General features: G+C 50.7%; 5 protein-coding genes across 5 annotated transcripts; 2 read left to right on the forward strand and 3 right to left on the reverse strand.

The window, feature by feature from the left end:
• On the reverse strand, positions 1 to 2,427 carry GGI43DRAFT_39052 (U4/U6-U5 snRNP complex subunit PRP31). The gene is made up of 2 exons (XM_083204326.1): positions 1,949 to 2,427; positions 1 to 1,820 (listed from the first exon to the last, which is right to left on the reverse strand). The coding sequence occupies exons 1-2, from the start codon at positions 2,243 to 2,245 to the stop codon at positions 324 to 326; spliced, it is 1,794 nt and encodes a 597-aa protein (XP_083066742.1). The 5' UTR covers positions 2,246 to 2,427; the 3' UTR covers positions 1 to 323.
• Positions 2,428 to 2,559: 132 nt separating this feature from the next.
• Positions 2,560 to 5,343, forward strand: GGI43DRAFT_392127 (uncharacterized protein). The gene has a single exon (XM_083204528.1). The coding sequence runs from the start codon at positions 2,702 to 2,704 to the stop codon at positions 4,751 to 4,753; it is 2,052 nt and encodes a 683-aa protein (XP_083066743.1). The 5' UTR covers positions 2,560 to 2,701; the 3' UTR covers positions 4,754 to 5,343.
• A 337-nt stretch (positions 5,344 to 5,680) lies between these two features.
• Positions 5,681 to 9,106, reverse strand: GGI43DRAFT_38968 (uncharacterized protein). The gene is made up of 3 exons (XM_083204233.1): positions 8,750 to 9,106; positions 8,554 to 8,650; positions 5,681 to 8,474 (listed from the first exon to the last, which is right to left on the reverse strand). The coding sequence occupies exon 3, from the start codon at positions 8,450 to 8,452 to the stop codon at positions 6,314 to 6,316; it is 2,139 nt and encodes a 712-aa protein (XP_083066744.1). The 5' UTR covers positions 8,453 to 8,474; positions 8,554 to 8,650; positions 8,750 to 9,106; the 3' UTR covers positions 5,681 to 6,313.
• Positions 9,107 to 10,260: 1,154 nt separating this feature from the next.
• GGI43DRAFT_39203 (uncharacterized protein) lies at positions 10,261 to 11,412 on the forward strand. Its single transcript, XM_083204516.1, has 3 exons — positions 10,261 to 10,618; positions 10,701 to 10,844; positions 10,902 to 11,412. The coding sequence occupies exons 1-3, from the start codon at positions 10,551 to 10,553 to the stop codon at positions 11,218 to 11,220; spliced, it is 531 nt and encodes a 176-aa protein (XP_083066745.1). The 5' UTR covers positions 10,261 to 10,550; the 3' UTR covers positions 11,221 to 11,412.
• A 1,351-nt stretch (positions 11,413 to 12,763) lies between these two features.
• Positions 12,764 to 15,999, reverse strand: GGI43DRAFT_38733 (uncharacterized protein). Its single transcript, XM_083203916.1, has 2 exons — positions 14,088 to 15,999; positions 12,764 to 13,960 (listed from the first exon to the last, which is right to left on the reverse strand). The coding sequence occupies exons 1-2, from the start codon at positions 15,330 to 15,332 to the stop codon at positions 12,941 to 12,943; spliced, it is 2,265 nt and encodes a 754-aa protein (XP_083066746.1). The 5' UTR covers positions 15,333 to 15,999; the 3' UTR covers positions 12,764 to 12,940.
• Between the last annotated feature and the right edge of the window lie 487 nt (positions 16,000 to 16,486).

The following is a 16,486-nucleotide window of genomic DNA, read 5'->3' on the forward strand; positions in this document are numbered from 1 at the left end:
AAGGAGTCGTTGAAATGGCAGCAAATACATATTTCAAATTTGTAGTGTAGGCATCTATCTGTAGATATACATTTCTTTGAGCAAGCCTATGCATTAATAGGCTGATGAAAACGCCGTGGTAATAACAAAAATCCCCTCCCCAGAGACCACACTTAAAATAACAATAGCCATTCTCCATATTATCATCAAATCAAAGCAAAGCAGAGTGAAAATAAGGCTTAGGTATATAAAACTAGCCATCTAAATCTTCTCTCTCTTCATTTGCCTCCGAGACGAGAAGAAGTAAACAGACAATTCCACTCCACTTTTCTCTCTCTCCCCTATCATTTTCGGCTCGGCACCGGAGGCGGTCCCATCTTCGTCGCGCCGGTATCGACCCGCTTAGAGGCCGGCAATTCTGGTACTTTGAAGCCGCCTCCTCCGCCGTTGGCAACTTGCGTGAAGCTGCCGCCCTTGAACCATCGGTCCTCTTCGGCCTTGCGTTTCTTATTGAGGTCGGCTCGGACCTTGGGGTCAACAAGCTCCAAGCCCTGGACGGGAGTAAAGGCCAGTGAGGATTGTGTACCAGTAGCAGAGCCAACAGTGGTTCCCACTCCTGAAGACCGCAGTCCTTTGCCCCGAAGATCCATACCAGGAGCCATGCCAAAGCCTCCAATGGACGACGCTGTGCCGCCACCCAGTGTGCTGGCTCCTCCCCAGCCCTTGCTCTTGACGCCGATTTTGGCTCGTGTTCGTTGGTCGACTTGCATGCCTCGGATGCGTCCGTCGTTGGATTGGCCGATCATGCCCATTCCCACAGTGCCTTCACCCATGCCGTAACCAACTTCCTTCTCCTCCTTACCAAACGCCATACGGTTTTGGGCTTTGCGCAGTTCCGTCATGGCGAGGGCTTCCTTGGCTTTCCTGGCCCGGCGACCACCTCGCTTTCTGGCGGGCTTGTCATCTGGTACAGGTAGCGCTCGCTGTCCTTTGTTAGGTGGTGGCTCTGTAAGTTTCTCTAATCTTTCCAAGCAGGCGGACTTCAACTGCTCTCCTGTTGAACCGTCAGCACTTGAATGAATGCGATCGACTCGTGCTGCCAAGACTAGCTTAGCCGCTACGATTCTCATCGCTTGCTTCTTTAGGTCGTTGGGGATGCCCCTGATAATTTCTGAATTGTAGAGATATCCTTGCTGACGAATTCCGATATTAGTTGCAAGACCAGCTTGTCGCTTCTTGGAGCCCCAGGAAGGGATATTGCATGCTGGCGTTTTGGATAGGCCTGTCAGACCTCCGGCAGCGTTGAGGAGTTGCGCCGCCGTAAGTGATCCAATAAGTATCGTCAGATTGGGTGCGAAGATATTCATTCGCGATTGCACGTATTCTGTAAGCGTTTGCTTTGCTTTGTGCAGCGCAATCATCATCTCGCAGGCTTGGCGCACTCGCTGAAGCTCTTCAAGCACCATTTCATGACCTTTCGACGTTGTAGCTTCCACCGTGACGATCATGAGCGAGGGACCGTCAAGGACGGCTTTGAGCCCAACGCCAAGAGGGTTCTCTGTCGAGGTCTGGAGCGCTTTGATATTCTCCGCATCCATGGGGCCATTTCCAATGATAGCTACCACCTTGGCATATTCCAATGGGGTCGTAACGAGCCGTTCCAGTTCGGGAAACCTGGTCGAGTAATGATCGCGGATGAACTTGTGAACCAACGCGACCTCGCCGTCTATCATTGTGGAGAGACTGTTTGATTGTGTCAACAGGTGATACTCGGGATGGTCTTCGATATTGCCGACGTTGGTTTGCTGCGAGGTAGGTTGTGACTTGAAATGGGTGATTTTCTGTAGTATTCGAGCCAACACGTCAGGGCTAATTGCTCATCTCGAAAACGATGTAAACGAGCCATCCAAAAAGATATAAAAGGGACGGTGGTGCTGGGGATAGGGTATAGAGCAAGGGATGTACTAACCTCAAGGATAGGCTCCAGCGTCTGCATCAAATTGGCGACGCTGCGAACATCTTTCACGGCACCAAGTTGCATCTTCTCGACCTTTGCCTTGGTGGCTTCTGTATCCTCCATGTCATTCATCGCACCGGCCCCCTCGTCGTCGGAAGCCTCTTCGTTTTCATCGTCGTCGACGTCCATAGCGTCGCGATCGCCATTCGTCGTCTTTTCTGTGGGTACGAGGCCATCGTTCTCCAGCTCATCTGCCTCATCTCCTGAGCTTCCAAAATCGTTGAGCAGGTCATCGGCGACTGTCGACATGGTGGCGGCAAGTCAGGCTGATAAGCCTACTGGTATAGTATGGTTCGTATATTTCAATAGCGGGAAAAGGGATCGTCTGAGTCGAGTGAAGCGCAATGTGCTGGATTACAAATAGCTTCGCTAGGCTGCTTTTGTTTTTTTTCGAAGTGTTTTGATGAAGCTGCGAGGCTGAGAAACGGTTGGCAGCGCCGTAGACTAGCCTTGGTCTTGGTGGCCCGTGCACCACGAATGCCTGAGCAGATTCTCTTATCGCAGCGATAAGAGAGAGTACTTGGACTAGTGCTAGCAGGCTGTCTCTACTTCCAGCTCTTTCAATTCGAAAACTCGCCATCTTGGGGCTGTCCTAGCAAACATTGGTCCACGAGACCTCGCTTCAGCCATTGAAGTTGAAATCACAGACCGAAGTTCCTGTTGTAGAATCTCTGTTGATTGCCGTCACACGAAGCATCTCGCAACATGGAGTCCTCGCGTGGCCCGCCGAGGGTCAAAAACAAAGCCGCAGCGCCTGTCCAGATCAGTGCTGAGCAGCTTCTTCGAGAAGCCGTCGACCGACAGGAAGTTTCAATCCAGGCTCCAACGCAACGGTTCGCCGATCTTGAGGAGCTTCATGAGTACCAGGGCAGGAAACGGAAAGAGTTTGAAGATTATGTTAGACGGAATCGCGTCAAGCTGAGCAACTGGCTTCAGTACGCGCAATGGGAGCTGGAACAGAAAGAGTTTGCTCGTGCTCGATCCGTCTTTGAGCGATGTCTTGATGTTCATCCCAACGAAGTCCAAGTGTGGATGCGATACATCGAGGCCGAGATGAAATCGAGAAACATCAACCATGCTCGAAATCTCCTTGACCGCGCGGTCACGCGGCTGCCCCGAGTCGATAAAATCTGGTACAAATACGTTTATATGGAGGAAATGCTGGGCAACATTCCCGGAACTCGACAGGTTTTTGACAGATGGATGCAGTGGCAACCCACCGAGGCGGCATGGAGCTCATACATCAAGCTGGAAAAGCGATATGGAGAATATGACCGAGCCCGTGATATCTTTCGGGCCTTTACCATGGTTCATCCCGAGCCCCGAAACTGGATTAAGTGGGCTAAATTTGAAGAAGAGTACGGGACAAGCGATCTGGTTCGGGAGGTGTTTGGGACGGCGGTTGAGACACTGGGCGACGAATTTGTTGACGAGAAATTGTTCATTGCCTATTCTCGATTTGAATCCAAGCTGAAGGAATACGAGCGGGCGAGGGCCATCTACAAATATGCCCTCGACCGCCTGCCCCGATCAAAATCGAGACTGCTGCACAAGGCCTATACTACTTTTGAAAAGCAGTTCGGTGATCAGGATGGTGTGGAAGATGTTGTCTTGTCCAAGAGACGAGTGTATTACGAAGAGCAAGTACGCGAGAATCCCAAAAATTACGATGCTTGGTTCGATTATGCCGGATTAGAAGAAGCATCCAGAGATGCAGATCGAATTCGAGACCTCTACGAGCGAGCGATTGCACAAGTTCCCCCGACTCAAGAGAAGCGGCACTGGCGCCGATACATCTATCTCTGGATATTCTACGCTGTGTGGGAGGAGCTCGAGGGTCAGGATATCGAACGAGCCCGGCAGATCTACACTACGTGCCTGAACATGATACCCCATAAGAAATTTACTTTTGCCAAGATATGGCTGCTTGCGGCGCAGTTTGAGATTCGACAGGGCGAGCTCGGAGCAGCACGGAAGCTATTAGGACGTGCTATTGGCATGTGCCCCAAGGACAAGATCTTCAATGGATACGTTGATCTCGAGCGGAAGCTATTTGAGTTTGTGCGTTGTCGAACTCTGTACGAGAAGCACGTTCAGTATAACCCTACAAACTGCCAGACGTGGATCAAATTTGCCGAGCTGGAGCGCGGTTTGGACGATCTTGACCGTGCGAGGGCCATCTTCGAGCTGGCCGTCAGCCAACCGCAGCTAGATATGCCGGAACTGCTATGGAAAGCCTATATCGACTTTGAGGAAGAAGAAGGAGAGTACAAGAGAACACGCGAGCTGTACGAGCGACTCCTCGAGAAAACAGACCACGTCAAGGTCTGGATCAGCTATGCCCACTTCGAAATCAACATCCCCGAGGACGACGAGGCCGAGGGAGAAGAGCAAGAAGAACCGCCCATCAGCGAAGAGGCCAAAGCTCGCGCCCGCAAGGTCTTCGAGCGTGCTCATAAGAGCATGCGCGACAAAGACCTCAAGGAAGAGCGCGTCAGCTTGCTCAACGCCTGGCTGTCGTTTGAGCGCACACACGGCACGGAGGAGGACATTGATGCCGTGCAACAACAGATGCCCCGTAGAATCAAGCGCCGGAGAAGAGTCCAGGACGACAGCGGCGATAACGAGGACGTCTATGAGGAGTACTTTGACTACGTCTTCCCGGCAGACGACCAGCAGGCCAAGAATCTGTCCAACATCATGGCCATGGCGCAGAAGTGGAAGCAGACTGGGGGAGATTTATCAGGGGCGTCATAAGAGCTGGCCCAGCAAATATTTGCTTGCCATTTACCTATGGTTCTCTCTGCTTCTCCCTATTCATCTTAATACTACAACAATACTACAACTCCAAGACTTGTTGTTTTCATTTCTCTCCGTCTAATATGATTACACATAAATATGTAAAGCTTCGCAGATAATAAAAAGAGATGCATATATCACTCCAATCATCGATACGCAAACGGTCACCTTTGCACAAAAAGCATGCATATAACATATACGCACGTTGGATTGTAGTATTACCAATATACTAGCACTACTGGACTCGCTCATCGAGAGAAAGATGCACAGCGACGTCACCTACATCCACCCCATCCATCAATACCCAAATCAAGGCATATGGCGGTGGAGTAAAAGACGGGGTTCGGGCCGCATTTGAGGCGTTTCGAGCTAGACGCAAGAAGGGGGGAAAGGCGCTCAAGATCTTGATGCGACTAGGTGCCTGTTACACAAATGATGATGTCATAGATATTGAATATTCCAACGTTTGAATCCTGGATAGGGTGCGCAAAAGAGTTGTTTATTTGTCCCAGGAAACAGACAGCCAGTCGGCTTAGATATGAATGATCATTTAATGGATTTTAACCACAGAAGGTAATTTTTTTCATTTAGTCTTTTATCTTTTCATTACATAGAAACGTATAAACACTCATTAGCGTCAGCAGTCATGATTCGTAAATTTGCGTGAGGCCTTATTGGGCCCACTGCCAAGGAAATCAATGTAAGCCATCCAAGAATTTCGTCCCTCAACCTGTTTTCCAACCCGTGTCCCAGTCATCGAGATCTACCCTTCATCGCCAGTGCCCGTCCAGGGCCGTCTTTGCCGTAGCCGTTGCACATCCCTTCCCACTTAATCCAAAATCCGGAATTTTTTACGTTACCTAGCATATCCATCACCCATGAGTCCAATCAAATCCGCATCCGCCTCATGCCGAATTACATGGACATACACCGTCTATCCATGCAAAATACCAAACTCGGCTAATGCATCCGAAGGATTGCTGGTTACTCGCATCGACTGATCGAATGATGGCCCTCTTAAGCGTATCGCTACTCCGCAGATATGGTAATACCATCCTCTCGGATTGATTCCTTATTCTCCGCAAAGAACAAGTGATCAGTAGCGTCGGTGATCTATAGCAAATCAATCATTATTAGTCATTCTGAATATAAATAGAACATGTTAAAGAAAACAATTAGGCTAAGCTTGAAGCTCAATCTATGTAGTCTGTGCCACGCAGCACATGGAGTTTGAAATCATATCCCAATTCATAGTTACCACGTGTTTCGGTTAGAAAGCAAATATCCAGCCAATGACAATGCCAACATAGGAAATTAAGGCAATCTATTACACCAGGCAAACGGTATAAGGAGTGTTTGAGAGAGCGACCAACGGCAGACGTATTGTGTTGACAAGGCAGTGACTCTTATCGCCGCAGCAAGTGCTAGTCTTGAGAGTTCAAGGACGGACTTGTAACTCAGAGACGGGAAAGCTGACTGAGAAAGTCTCTAAGCATAGCTGCTGTTGAGGGTTGTATCTCAATGGCTGTCCCGTCTGAGAGGCGGCTGGGATAGCTGTGAAACTGCACTGTACCTGCGATCGATGAAGTACGTTTCATCTTCGCCGTCTCCATAGTATCCGTTGTTGTTTCGCGGCGACGATGCCGACCAGCTTGATGATCGTCGCCTGTCTCCAAGTTTCTTGCGTTTCTGTAGCCGTTTTTCGTGGCGACGATCTTTTTCACTCCTCCATTCTCTGCACTCATGGCTCATCTCCCTGGCTTCTTTGAGCTCTGAGAGAGCACCCTTGATACCAATGGCAGCAATACCAACCGAAGCTGCATCTTGCATAATGGCTTTGGCTCTAAGTTTCTTGGCCTCTTGTGAGCTGAGTAGGCCTTCCTTGACGGCTTCTTGCCGCGCTTTCCTCTTTTCATAACTCTTATAGACTCCATGTACTGCGTGAACTGTGGCAACGGCTGCAAGGCCGGTAGTTAAAACTTGCTTACCTCTCATTTTCTTGGCCCTCTTTTCATCCTCAGAAGAGTCTCCTAGGTCGGACTCAGATCCATAGCCGCCTCTCCGGCGCGATGGGTCTCGAGATCGAGAACGGTCTCGAGAAGGGTCGCGAGATGCCCCGCGGTGTCTGCGCTCAGAGTCATGGCCACGGCGGCGGTATCGAGGATCATCGTATACATGATCATCATCTCGTCGGCCAGAGTGACGCGAGTCTCGGTCATCGTAGTCATCGTCGTCGTAGTCATTTCGTCGCCGACGATCATCAGCAGCCACCATAGCACCACTACCAAAGCCTAGCTTGGCAAGACCATCCCGTGCTCTGTCTACGACACTTCGGCTTCGGCTTCGGCTGCGATCTCTCGATGGGCTTCTTGAGTCATAATCGCGGTCACGCCCGCGAGACCTCGATCGATCAAAAGCCTTCTTTGCGCCAATAGCACCCAGCCCAGCCGTTGCGAGCGCTGCGAGGCCGACGCCTCCACGACCATCCTTTGATCGTGCACGAGATCGAGAGCGGCTCCTGCCGGTGCGGCGATCTTCTTCAATATCGTTCCTGGAGCCGTTGATCAAGCGGTTACCAATAAGACCACCAATAACTGATTCAGCAAGGCCAAGCTTTCCATGGTCTGCTCCGTGAGCAGCATCCACAGTAGCGGCACCGGCGGCGGCAGTGAGAATTCTCTTAGCCTTTTCTCCTCTCCAACCACCAGGTTCTTTAGCGACACGGAAGGCCTCGGTAGCACCAGCAAGAAGAGATGCAATAGCAACCTTTTGCTTCTTGCTGGCACTTCCACCGCTTCTGGAGCCAGAGCCGGAGCGAACGCTTCGAACGCTTCGTGAACCGGGGCTACCGCCGCGGCTCCGGGTATCAGAGTGCTTATCATCGCCTAGGCCAGTGAGAGTTTTAACAGCGGCTCCAAGGCCAGTAGCGGCCAAGGCACTCTCGAGAAAGTTCTTGTGGCCCTTTTTCTCCCTGCTATCGGCCTCGTCGTCCGAGGAGTAGTATTCATCAAGGCGACCATCACGGCCACGCTGGAGAATGTAATTTGCCTTTTGATCTTTCTTTGCCTGTTGCTTGCTGTAGAATTCAGCACCTTGGTAGGCAGCAAAAGCACCAAGACCAGCGAGAGCGGCTGATGACAAGGCGTTGCGCTGTACTGGAGTGCCGCCGTCCTTCTTTGCTTCATGGCGATCATAAAGTTCCTTGCCACCTACGAGGAGGGCAGCTCCGGCAACGGCAGCAATGATCTTCTCTTGTTTCGACATAGACTTGCTGTGTTTGGGCTTTCTGTCACGATCATCATCGCCGTAGTGGCTGCCGCCATGTCTCGAGTGACGTTCGTCCCGCGCATCCAGGCGGGTTCCATAGGTGCGGCGATATTCATAGTCCTCCTGATAGTAGCCAGGCTCTGCGGAACGAGCACGGCGCACATCTTGAGAATGGACATAGTCTCGTCCGGTTGGGGGAGGGAAGTCGCGGCGAACTTCCTCTACAGAAAGGCTGCTGTCGCGAGGATCCGCCCGAGGGACGAGATCACGGTTCCGAACAGGCTCGCCATAGTTGCGGTCGTCGAAGTAGCGAGGGTCGCGATCATCGACTATTTCCTCGCGCAAATAGCGACGAGAATAATCATAGTCTTGCGGGCTGTGGTGAGCCATTTGGATTAGAGCTGAGACTGCGCTGTCTCCTATGCAGAAGATGGTTCTTTACGTGTAAGTGCGCTGCTGGCGGGGTAGCTGGTGTAATATGCCGCACAAACCCGTGGTAGGAAAAAACAACTGCCGATTATTGCGTGACTGCGTGAGAATCGATCAGGTAGAAGTGTTGAGTGCTGATATTGATTTTGGTGCTGCTGGCTTGGGGCTTTTTCGTAAGCAGATGTGCAGCAGAGTATGACGATAAAAGCAGTTTTTGAGAAGAGTCAGAAAAAAGGATTTGCAAGAAGCAGGACCAACCGATATTTGTCGAATTGGGGCCTGGAAGGAGGGACCTTGGCCACAGAGCCTGCATGAAGCGGCGGGGCAAGACGTAATGGCGACACACACGACCGGGGGGAAGGAGCGAGCAGGACGCACCCCTGTCCTGCGTCTTGCCCTTGCCTGACATCGGAATGACCTGCACTTGCCTTGCCCTTGCCCTGCTGCTCTGGAGTGGGCGATGCGATAGCGCGGCGAGGCAGCCTGAGCGGCAGATTGGGTGGCCTAGCAGTAGAGACCTATAGCAGGCCTCTCTCTGCGTTGATATGATGGCATCTACTGTGGCACAGCAGCTGCGCCTCATGGTTCGGTATTGGATATCGCATCTGCATAGACATTCTATCAGAGGATCAGCAAAGTAGACTGAGCTGTCTCCTCCTCTTCGCATCTACAAGACAAAAGCGATTCATTCTAACAGAGCTCTCATAAACAGCAGACTCGGGCGCGCCGGTCACACCCATTTCGCCCTGTGACTGCTTCCACCGAGCTTCTCTTCTAGGCTGTTCTACGTTGGGCCCTCCAGCTCCAGACCGATTTTCCAGCTGGGGCACCGAGAGCTGAACCGCCTCGCCTCTGTCTTGGACGCTTGGAGTAAAGTACGTATCGCGGTATATCCAGTACAAAGGTGACTTGTATCCCATCCCAACAGAAAGCAACGAGGCCTCAGTCAGGGCCGTCATCTGATAAGCCAAAGCTGCCATCCTTATTGAACTTCATCCCATGCCGTCTCAACAACCTCGCGGGAGAGCCCAAGGCACCCGTCCGCCTAGAGTAAGCCTCAGCGCCACATGAAGCCATTAAACCTCAGCGCCTCATTTTCTTGCGCGTCTTCCAAAACCCATTCTTTGTTTTCCATTTTTCTTTATGCGTTCGACCCCGCTTTCGCTCCCAAGCAGCCAAGGCCACGCTCGCCCGCCTTCTTGTCTCCTCCATCTTCCGCTCCCTAGCCACAAGAAGCGCCAGCCACCCGTGACTTGACAATCATTTAGCCTTGGCTGTGGCTCGTGATGGAATTTATTGGCTGAAAATGGCTGCGTTGGGCAAGCCACTTTTTTTTGTTCTTGGTGGAGGGGCTGCCCTTGGAGGGGTATGATGTCATCGCAGCAAAACGCAAAAGCAAAGCGGATCCTCCAGCATGGCGCTAGGTACGTACCTCGTAATACTCTGACAGCAGACCAGAGGTTTCTCTTGTGTCGCATTTCTTCGTCTATATGCTAGCAAATTACCCATGCAACCACTATTTAACTATAACTACACCTACGAAACGCGGCTATGGGTATTCGATATCTGCTCTACCTTTTCGCAGACATGAACATGGAGGGCGAGTTCTTCGTCCCCATTCCAGCCTAGCGCCTGTTTGCCGACCCTGGTTGTCTCCATAACAGCCGGACTTACACTCGAGTAACAGCCTCCTCTCAGATCTGCAATATCGCCTTGTGTATATCAACGAGCACCTACCAATAGTAAAAATATATAGCTGAGCCACGAAGAAAGAAATTAAACAATGGATGATACTTATCGCGCGACCAAATGCAATCTGGTCGCGAGTATGTAGCGACGTATGTGACAAAGGCTCGGGCTGGGTAACCGTCTGCATTCCAACTATAAGTTGTTGTTATCATTTACGAGTTTCGAAGAATCTTGCCATTTTTCGTGACTTCTTTTGATTTTCTATCCTTGATTTAGTTTGCTACCGCAACTGTAGAGGTTATAAATGCAGACGCTTGATAGTGTCCTCTCACCAAATTATTGCTCTGCCAGATAGGCCAAGCGTCCAAAGATGTCGCCTCGCCACTCCATCGCCATTGTGCTAGCCGCGATCTCGTTCGCCTCAGCACAAGATCTGCCGTTAGTCCCTCCGCTATTTCATATTATACGCCGAAATCATGTTCTCAGTCTAACTAACCTGGGATTTCCCTTGTCTTTGCAGGCATCCAACTCGCCTCCTCACCAACCCTGTCCAGCCTCCAGGCTTCTCCGATGATCCTGCTTTGACCACGCCCAGACCGCTTCTTATTATAACTCCACCGGAAGTGATATATGGCGATCCAGAGAGTACTTCAGACTATACATTGTAAGCCATCAAACGTTGGGTTTGGACCAGGGTCATCTTGTTTTAACTATATTTTAGTACCCCGGAAACAACTCTGCCATACCAGGCCGAGCTACCTTCCGAGACTGATGTACCTATCGAAGCTACTACTACAACAACACCACCACCAGCAGTGTCATCTACATCATCTTCACCGTTTGCAACATCAACCTCATTTCCACCACTTACACCATTGCCAACAGCAGCAATAACAACGACATCATCAACAACATCACCAACGACAACGACGGCGACAACGACGGCGACAACAGCTGCGACGACAGCGGCAACAATAACAGACGATGCAGAAGCCCAAGTCGCTTCTACTCTGTCGATCTCTCCCCTCTCCCCTTTATAGAATCTCGTTTCGAAAAACGGTCTGCGGTATCATCAATGGCAAATCCAGCATCCATACCAACAGCTTTCACCAGTGCCGCTGCTGGCCTCATTGCTATTGTCGGGCTAGCAATGGCGTTGTAATCTTGTAGCTATATTTCACAGATTTTACGCACTCTCCTTTGTTTCTTTTTCTTTCGGTATAGACATTTTCTACTCAAATAGCGGAAATGTAGCTGTATTCCGAAGTGCCTTCACAAGATGAAGAACAGTAAAGGGGCTATCTAGATCAGAGAAAAGACAATTCATGCTATACATATCTTCAAAGGTTCTAATATCATGTAGCTAGTATGTTCAAAAAGTTCTCTGCAAAAACAATCCACGTGAGAAGGACGTAGAGAAAGCCTATGCTTCTCTCAAGACTCGATGACTGAATGTTTTTTGGGTTGTATTAATCTTGAATCCTATCGTACAAATTGAACAGATCTGCAGCAACATTGTACCACGCTGTCTCGCATCAAAATGCCAGGGACAAATCCAGCCCTGAGAAAAAAACAACAACCCTCCGTGAAATACGAACTCAAGAAATCGAAAAAAAAAAAAAAAATCTGAAAAAAATCTCATTTTGCAACCATTTTACCAAATTAATAAGCCCACTCAAATGCCCTCGAGCGAATTTTTTTTAAGTTCTTTGCTCGTAATCATCTTGCTTTTTCATTTTTTTCGGTTTTGCCTCATTTGTTTTTTTTTTGTATCCGTCCATCGTTTGTCTAGCGAAAATGATAGTAATAATAATAGTAATAATAAAAGATCGTTATGGAAATCCTTGTGCGTTTCTCATCAATAGCATGGTAGCTGGTCGCATGTCGAACGAACTATGCTTGGGGATGCAAAAACATAAATGGCCAGTTCATAAACCCCTCCGAGATCCCAACAGGTGCAAGACTAGTTAGTTGTAATCCAAATCCTGTGAAATAAAACTTTCTCTTGAGCCCCAGAGGTGTGAAAAGTTATCGATCGTTTGCCGCAAGCCATATCAGAGTCACGATGGCTGGGGATAAGCTCTCCCGTTTCAACACAAGGTTTCCATTGCCCTCGCCCTCGAGCGGTGGCTCTATTTCCTGCCCTCAACCTTTTTCTCGCCCTCTTTGCTTTTTTTCTTCTCTCTCCGATTTTTTTTCTCTTTTTTCTCTTTTATCAGAATAAAAGGAAATCCCAAACCAGAGTGCAAAACGCTTTTGCTGCGTTGTACTTTCCAGGCCCAAAATAAAAACACAAGTCTCCAGGGGTATCTTTCCACCCCTTTTTTGTCGTGCTTTCCTTTTATAGGATCGCGAAACGCCCCAATCTCTGCCATCTGTCGTCTTCATCTGCGCATATATACACATGCAAAAGGTAAAAAAAAGAGAACGAATCCCTCACAAAGCCAAAAATCCTCAAATAATTCACAGTTGCAACGCTTTTTTGTTTTGCCGTTTCCCTTGCCGAGCCTTAGCCAAGAATAGCCAGGCAGAACTGTGACGAAAGAAAAAAAGAAATGGTTAAAATGCGTTGTCGCTCGAACCGGTCAAGGAACTGCCATGACAAGCCGTCCAAGCCTTTCGGCTTGGTAACAAGAAACAAATATGCAGGAGGTGCCTTCAAGGCTATCCACCCCGAAAACCTAAACGAGAGGTTCCCTAGCTAGCAGGAACGAGTATCGCAGTGCCGCCAGAGTAGAGTATAACACTTTGCTGCACCATTTACTCGTTCTGTACCCCATTTGTTGCCACACTGTCAACGGGGGTCTCGGCATGTCCGTTCACTGCGGCCTCACCGAGCGGAAGGACGCCAGTAGGAGCAAAATCAGGCACCTCAGCCGACAGCTGGCTGGCACTAGTAAAGCCGTTAACGTGGCCGTTTATATACCCGTTGACTCCTTGGTTGGCAATGGCTTCGTCGGACAGTTGCTGGAACGGAGCCTCAACGTGGGCTGCATAGGCAGGTGGCGATGCCAGACCATATGGGACAGGCATTCCGTTGAATTGCGGTGGCATCGGCACTGGTGCCGTTCGGTTCTTGTATGTGAACTGAGCTGGTCCATGAGTTTTGGCAAAGTCCTCCCGAACGTCCATTGGCAGGACAAAGCTTTCCCAAGACTCGCTTCGTCGCACACGCTCGACGTCATCATCGCCGACAACGAGGTCGACCTCAGTCGAGAGCTCACAGACTGCACGAACCATGGCGATATCGGCGGAGAGATCTCGCACACGTTTGAAAGCGGCAATGAAGTGCAAGGGCACGAAACCTTGCGAGTCCATTCGTGCACGGAGATAGACATCCTTGCACAAGTTCTCGATGGAGAAGTAGTACTCGACCTGGCTCTTCAGCACCGGCACAAGCATGTTGTCCCAGTAGGGCTGCTGGAAAGGCATGGCCGTCATCGGCGTCATCGGATACTCATATGGGCCAAACTGATTTTGAACCTGAGGAATGCGTGTTGATCCATTGGGGAGAGACATCCGATGGTAGTTTCCAGCGTTGTTTCGACCGCCTCGGCCACCCCTCTGGTTAGGCACATACATCTGACCATGGCCACCTTGTCTAGCTGGTGGGCTATAGGGACCTTGACCACGTCCACCCATCGCACCAGACGAGGAGAAGTTGGAGGCGGTATGCTGGTGCTGAGCGTTGGCGGGATGGTGTCCGCCACGTCCGCGGTATGCGCCTCGTGGTCTATCATTGCGGTTTTCTGTTCGTTCACGAACGGCATGACCCTGCTCCTTAAAACATGAGTATTAGCACATCATTCCAAGAAAACAGCGGTGAGATCGGCATGGAAGCGTTTCTTCCTCTTCTTCTCTTTCCACCCCCTTTCTCACTTGTAGCTATTGATCATGAATCACTTACATTAGAGTTTGACGCGGCATCCTTCTTATCGGCACCGGTTTGGTTCACAGCTTTCCTCTGCTCACGTGGGTTGGACATGTCTGTCGAAGCCCGCTTGCTAGCTTGAGGCAAAGAGGCATTTCGGTTCGGGCCGTTGGCACCATCACGAGGGCGCTCCTTGTTGCCGTTGTTCTCGCTGAACTTGCCTTGGTTGGCAATGGGGGTGGTGGCCTTGTCACTGGCGTGTGATGATCCCGTAGCCCTGGGACCGTTGGCGCTTCTGGCTCCGCCACGAGGTTTAGAGCTACGCATCTGAGGAAGCTGCGTTTCAAAGTTTACGCTTGGCACATAGTCCATGGTAACCCACTTCTGTCTTGGCTTTGACTGAGATCCATCTTCTGAGGCATCCTTCTCAACACGATCGGCTTTCTCAGCGGGCTTCTTCTTGTCTTCCTTGATAGACGTCTCGGGAGTGGGCCAAGCCGTTGTATCGGCGACTGAAGGGGGAATATCGCCTCTGCTGGTATCCTTGTCTGCTACCCTTGAGCCGCGGCTGGCATTCCTCTCAGGTCGAGGGGCATCGACCGGCTTTCGAGGGGCTTTGACGCCATTTGGTACGTTATCACGCTGGCTAGCGGCAGGAACACCGTTCTCAGCTGCCTTGGAGGGCACGTCAGACTTGGACACGCCGTTGCTTGTTTGCTCTGATGGCTTAGTCTTAGCCTGCGCTTCCGCCCGCTGTCGCCATATATTGACAGATGGAATGGGCGCCTCGAACAGCTCAACTTTGGGGGCCTCTTTTTCAGGCTCCTGCTCCTTATCCGCCGCTGATTGGTCGTTGGCCTGCTTTTCTGCAGCCTTGGACTTCTTAGACTTCCGCGGCCTTCTGGAGTCCTGCTCGTCGACCGATCGTGTAGTGGTACTCGAGGACCTTGTGCCCTTGTCGCCTCGTCGCCATGGGCGATCTAACCTGCCAGATTCATCGTCTCGCAGAGGTTCACGGCGCGTCTCTTGGACATCCTCGGATCGAGCCTCAACCTCAGAACCAGTGCTGCTGACAATATCTTGCTTTCCTGCGTTGGCAGGGGAATCGGCGCTTCGGACGGCGGCAGTGGACTCGGTCGCGCTTTCGACGTCTGTGTTAGCCTTGGGCGCGGCTGCAGATGGCTGAGAGTCCTGAACAGGCTGTCCAGAGAGGGTATTTGATGGCACAGTGCCTTGGCCCTTGGCGGCCTGCGCATAAGAGAAAGCTGAAGCGGTCGCCATTTTTAATGGAACCGAAAGATGGGGAGAGGGAGGGAAAAGAAAAAGAAATGATTTGGGAGAGAGGCTGATGACTTTCACAAATTGAACAGAGTGAAAAATCTCGGCGTAGTCCCAAAGTCGCACTTCGCCGCGGTCAGATGTATTCTCTGGAAGACAAAAAGTTCCAGAGGATTTCTTTTGGCGTGTCTGAAGACGCAAATGATGCACCAGAAACACAGCCTAGAAGAAGACCAACGACAATTAATTTCTTTTGGTTTGGTGGATGATTCTCAGAACGAGAAGCAATCGCGTATAAAATCCGTAGCTGTTAAGCGGGACGGTCGTCTCTTGAGCCCAGGCAAAGGGATCAAGATCACGTCGGTAGTGGCGGAGGGGCCCGAAACAAGAATCGGTCCAAAACACACGAGGCGGCCGGTCGGCAATAGGCGCCTCAAGGCGGTGGCAGTCGCGCACTCAAGCCGTCAAGCGTCGCACGTCTAGGTGGAAGGACAAAGAAGCAGACCGAGCACAGGTCAGTCAGCCCAAACCAAAGGGAGAGCGAGAGGTGACAAAACAGGCTGCCGGATTGAGGGTCGAGGGTGACCGGGGTGCAGGAGGAATAACTTGCTGCAGTGAGGCACGCGGGCAATGCAGGGAAGAGAAGAAAAGAAAAAACCAGCTGCGCTCCTGGACAGGACGCGGCGCAGCCTGTGAGAGACGGTCAAACAGAGGCCAACCGGCGCGGCAATTCTTCAGAATTGACTGGTCAAGATGGTGGTGAAGAAGAATGAAGAGGGCACAAAGGGCAGAACGAAAAAGGCAAGTTGATAATTTTTTTCGTTGTGTGAACAATAAATTTTTTTTTTTTTGGTTCCCCTCTCTTTCCAGACGATAGGGCGCCTAGACGGGTTTGGCGGGTTTGGCGGGTTTTTTGGGGCCTAGGACAGGTCCTGAAAGCGGAGCGCTGGGCGGCCTAAGAGTTACAGCGGTCTCCAGCAGACGGCTTGGTGCTGGATCACTGAGTGCAGTTGGCCCCAGCGGACCTATGGAATCGCTGTCAAGGCGCTGGTCCCGAGCTAGCGGTAGTATAGAAGCCTTGAGCCAGTTTAAAAAAAAAAAAATGGAATTCAATTAGGAAAGGAAAAAAAAAAATTGAGTAGCCCTTACTCCGTGAA

The sequence above is a fragment of the Trichoderma evansii genome (genome assembly GCF_050947405.1).
Source record: "Trichoderma evansii strain SZMC 28006 chromosome Unknown GGI43scaffold_1, whole genome shotgun sequence".
Lineage (NCBI taxonomy): Eukaryota > Fungi > Ascomycota > Sordariomycetes > Hypocreales > Hypocreaceae > Trichoderma > Trichoderma evansii.

Coding starts and splice junctions, on each gene's coding strand:
- GGI43DRAFT_39052 (XM_083204326.1), bottom strand. CDS start 2,245: ATGTCGACAGTCGCCGATGACCTGCTCAACGATTTTGGAAGCTCAGGA. Junction 1,821..1,948: donor CGCTGGAGCCTATCCTTGAG/GTTAGTACATCC, acceptor CGAATACTACAG/AAAATCACCCATTTCAAGTC.
- GGI43DRAFT_392127 (XM_083204528.1), top strand. CDS start 2,702: ATGGAGTCCTCGCGTGGCCCGCCGAGGGTCAAAAACAAAGCCGCAGCG.
- GGI43DRAFT_38968 (XM_083204233.1), bottom strand. CDS start 8,452: ATGGCTCACCACAGCCCGCAAGACTATGATTATTCTCGTCGCTATTTG.
- GGI43DRAFT_39203 (XM_083204516.1), top strand. CDS start 10,551: ATGTCGCCTCGCCACTCCATCGCCATTGTGCTAGCCGCGATCTCGTTC. Junction 10,619..10,700: donor GCCTCAGCACAAGATCTGCC/GTTAGTCCCTCC, acceptor TTGTCTTTGCAG/GCATCCAACTCGCCTCCTCA. Junction 10,845..10,901: donor AGTACTTCAGACTATACATT/GTAAGCCATCAA, acceptor ACTATATTTTAG/TACCCCGGAAACAACTCTGC.
- GGI43DRAFT_38733 (XM_083203916.1), bottom strand. CDS start 15,332: ATGGCGACCGCTTCAGCTTTCTCTTATGCGCAGGCCGCCAAGGGCCAA. Junction 13,961..14,087: donor ATGCCGCGTCAAACTCTAAT/GTAAGTGATTCA, acceptor TCATGTTTTAAG/GAGCAGGGTCATGCCGTTCG.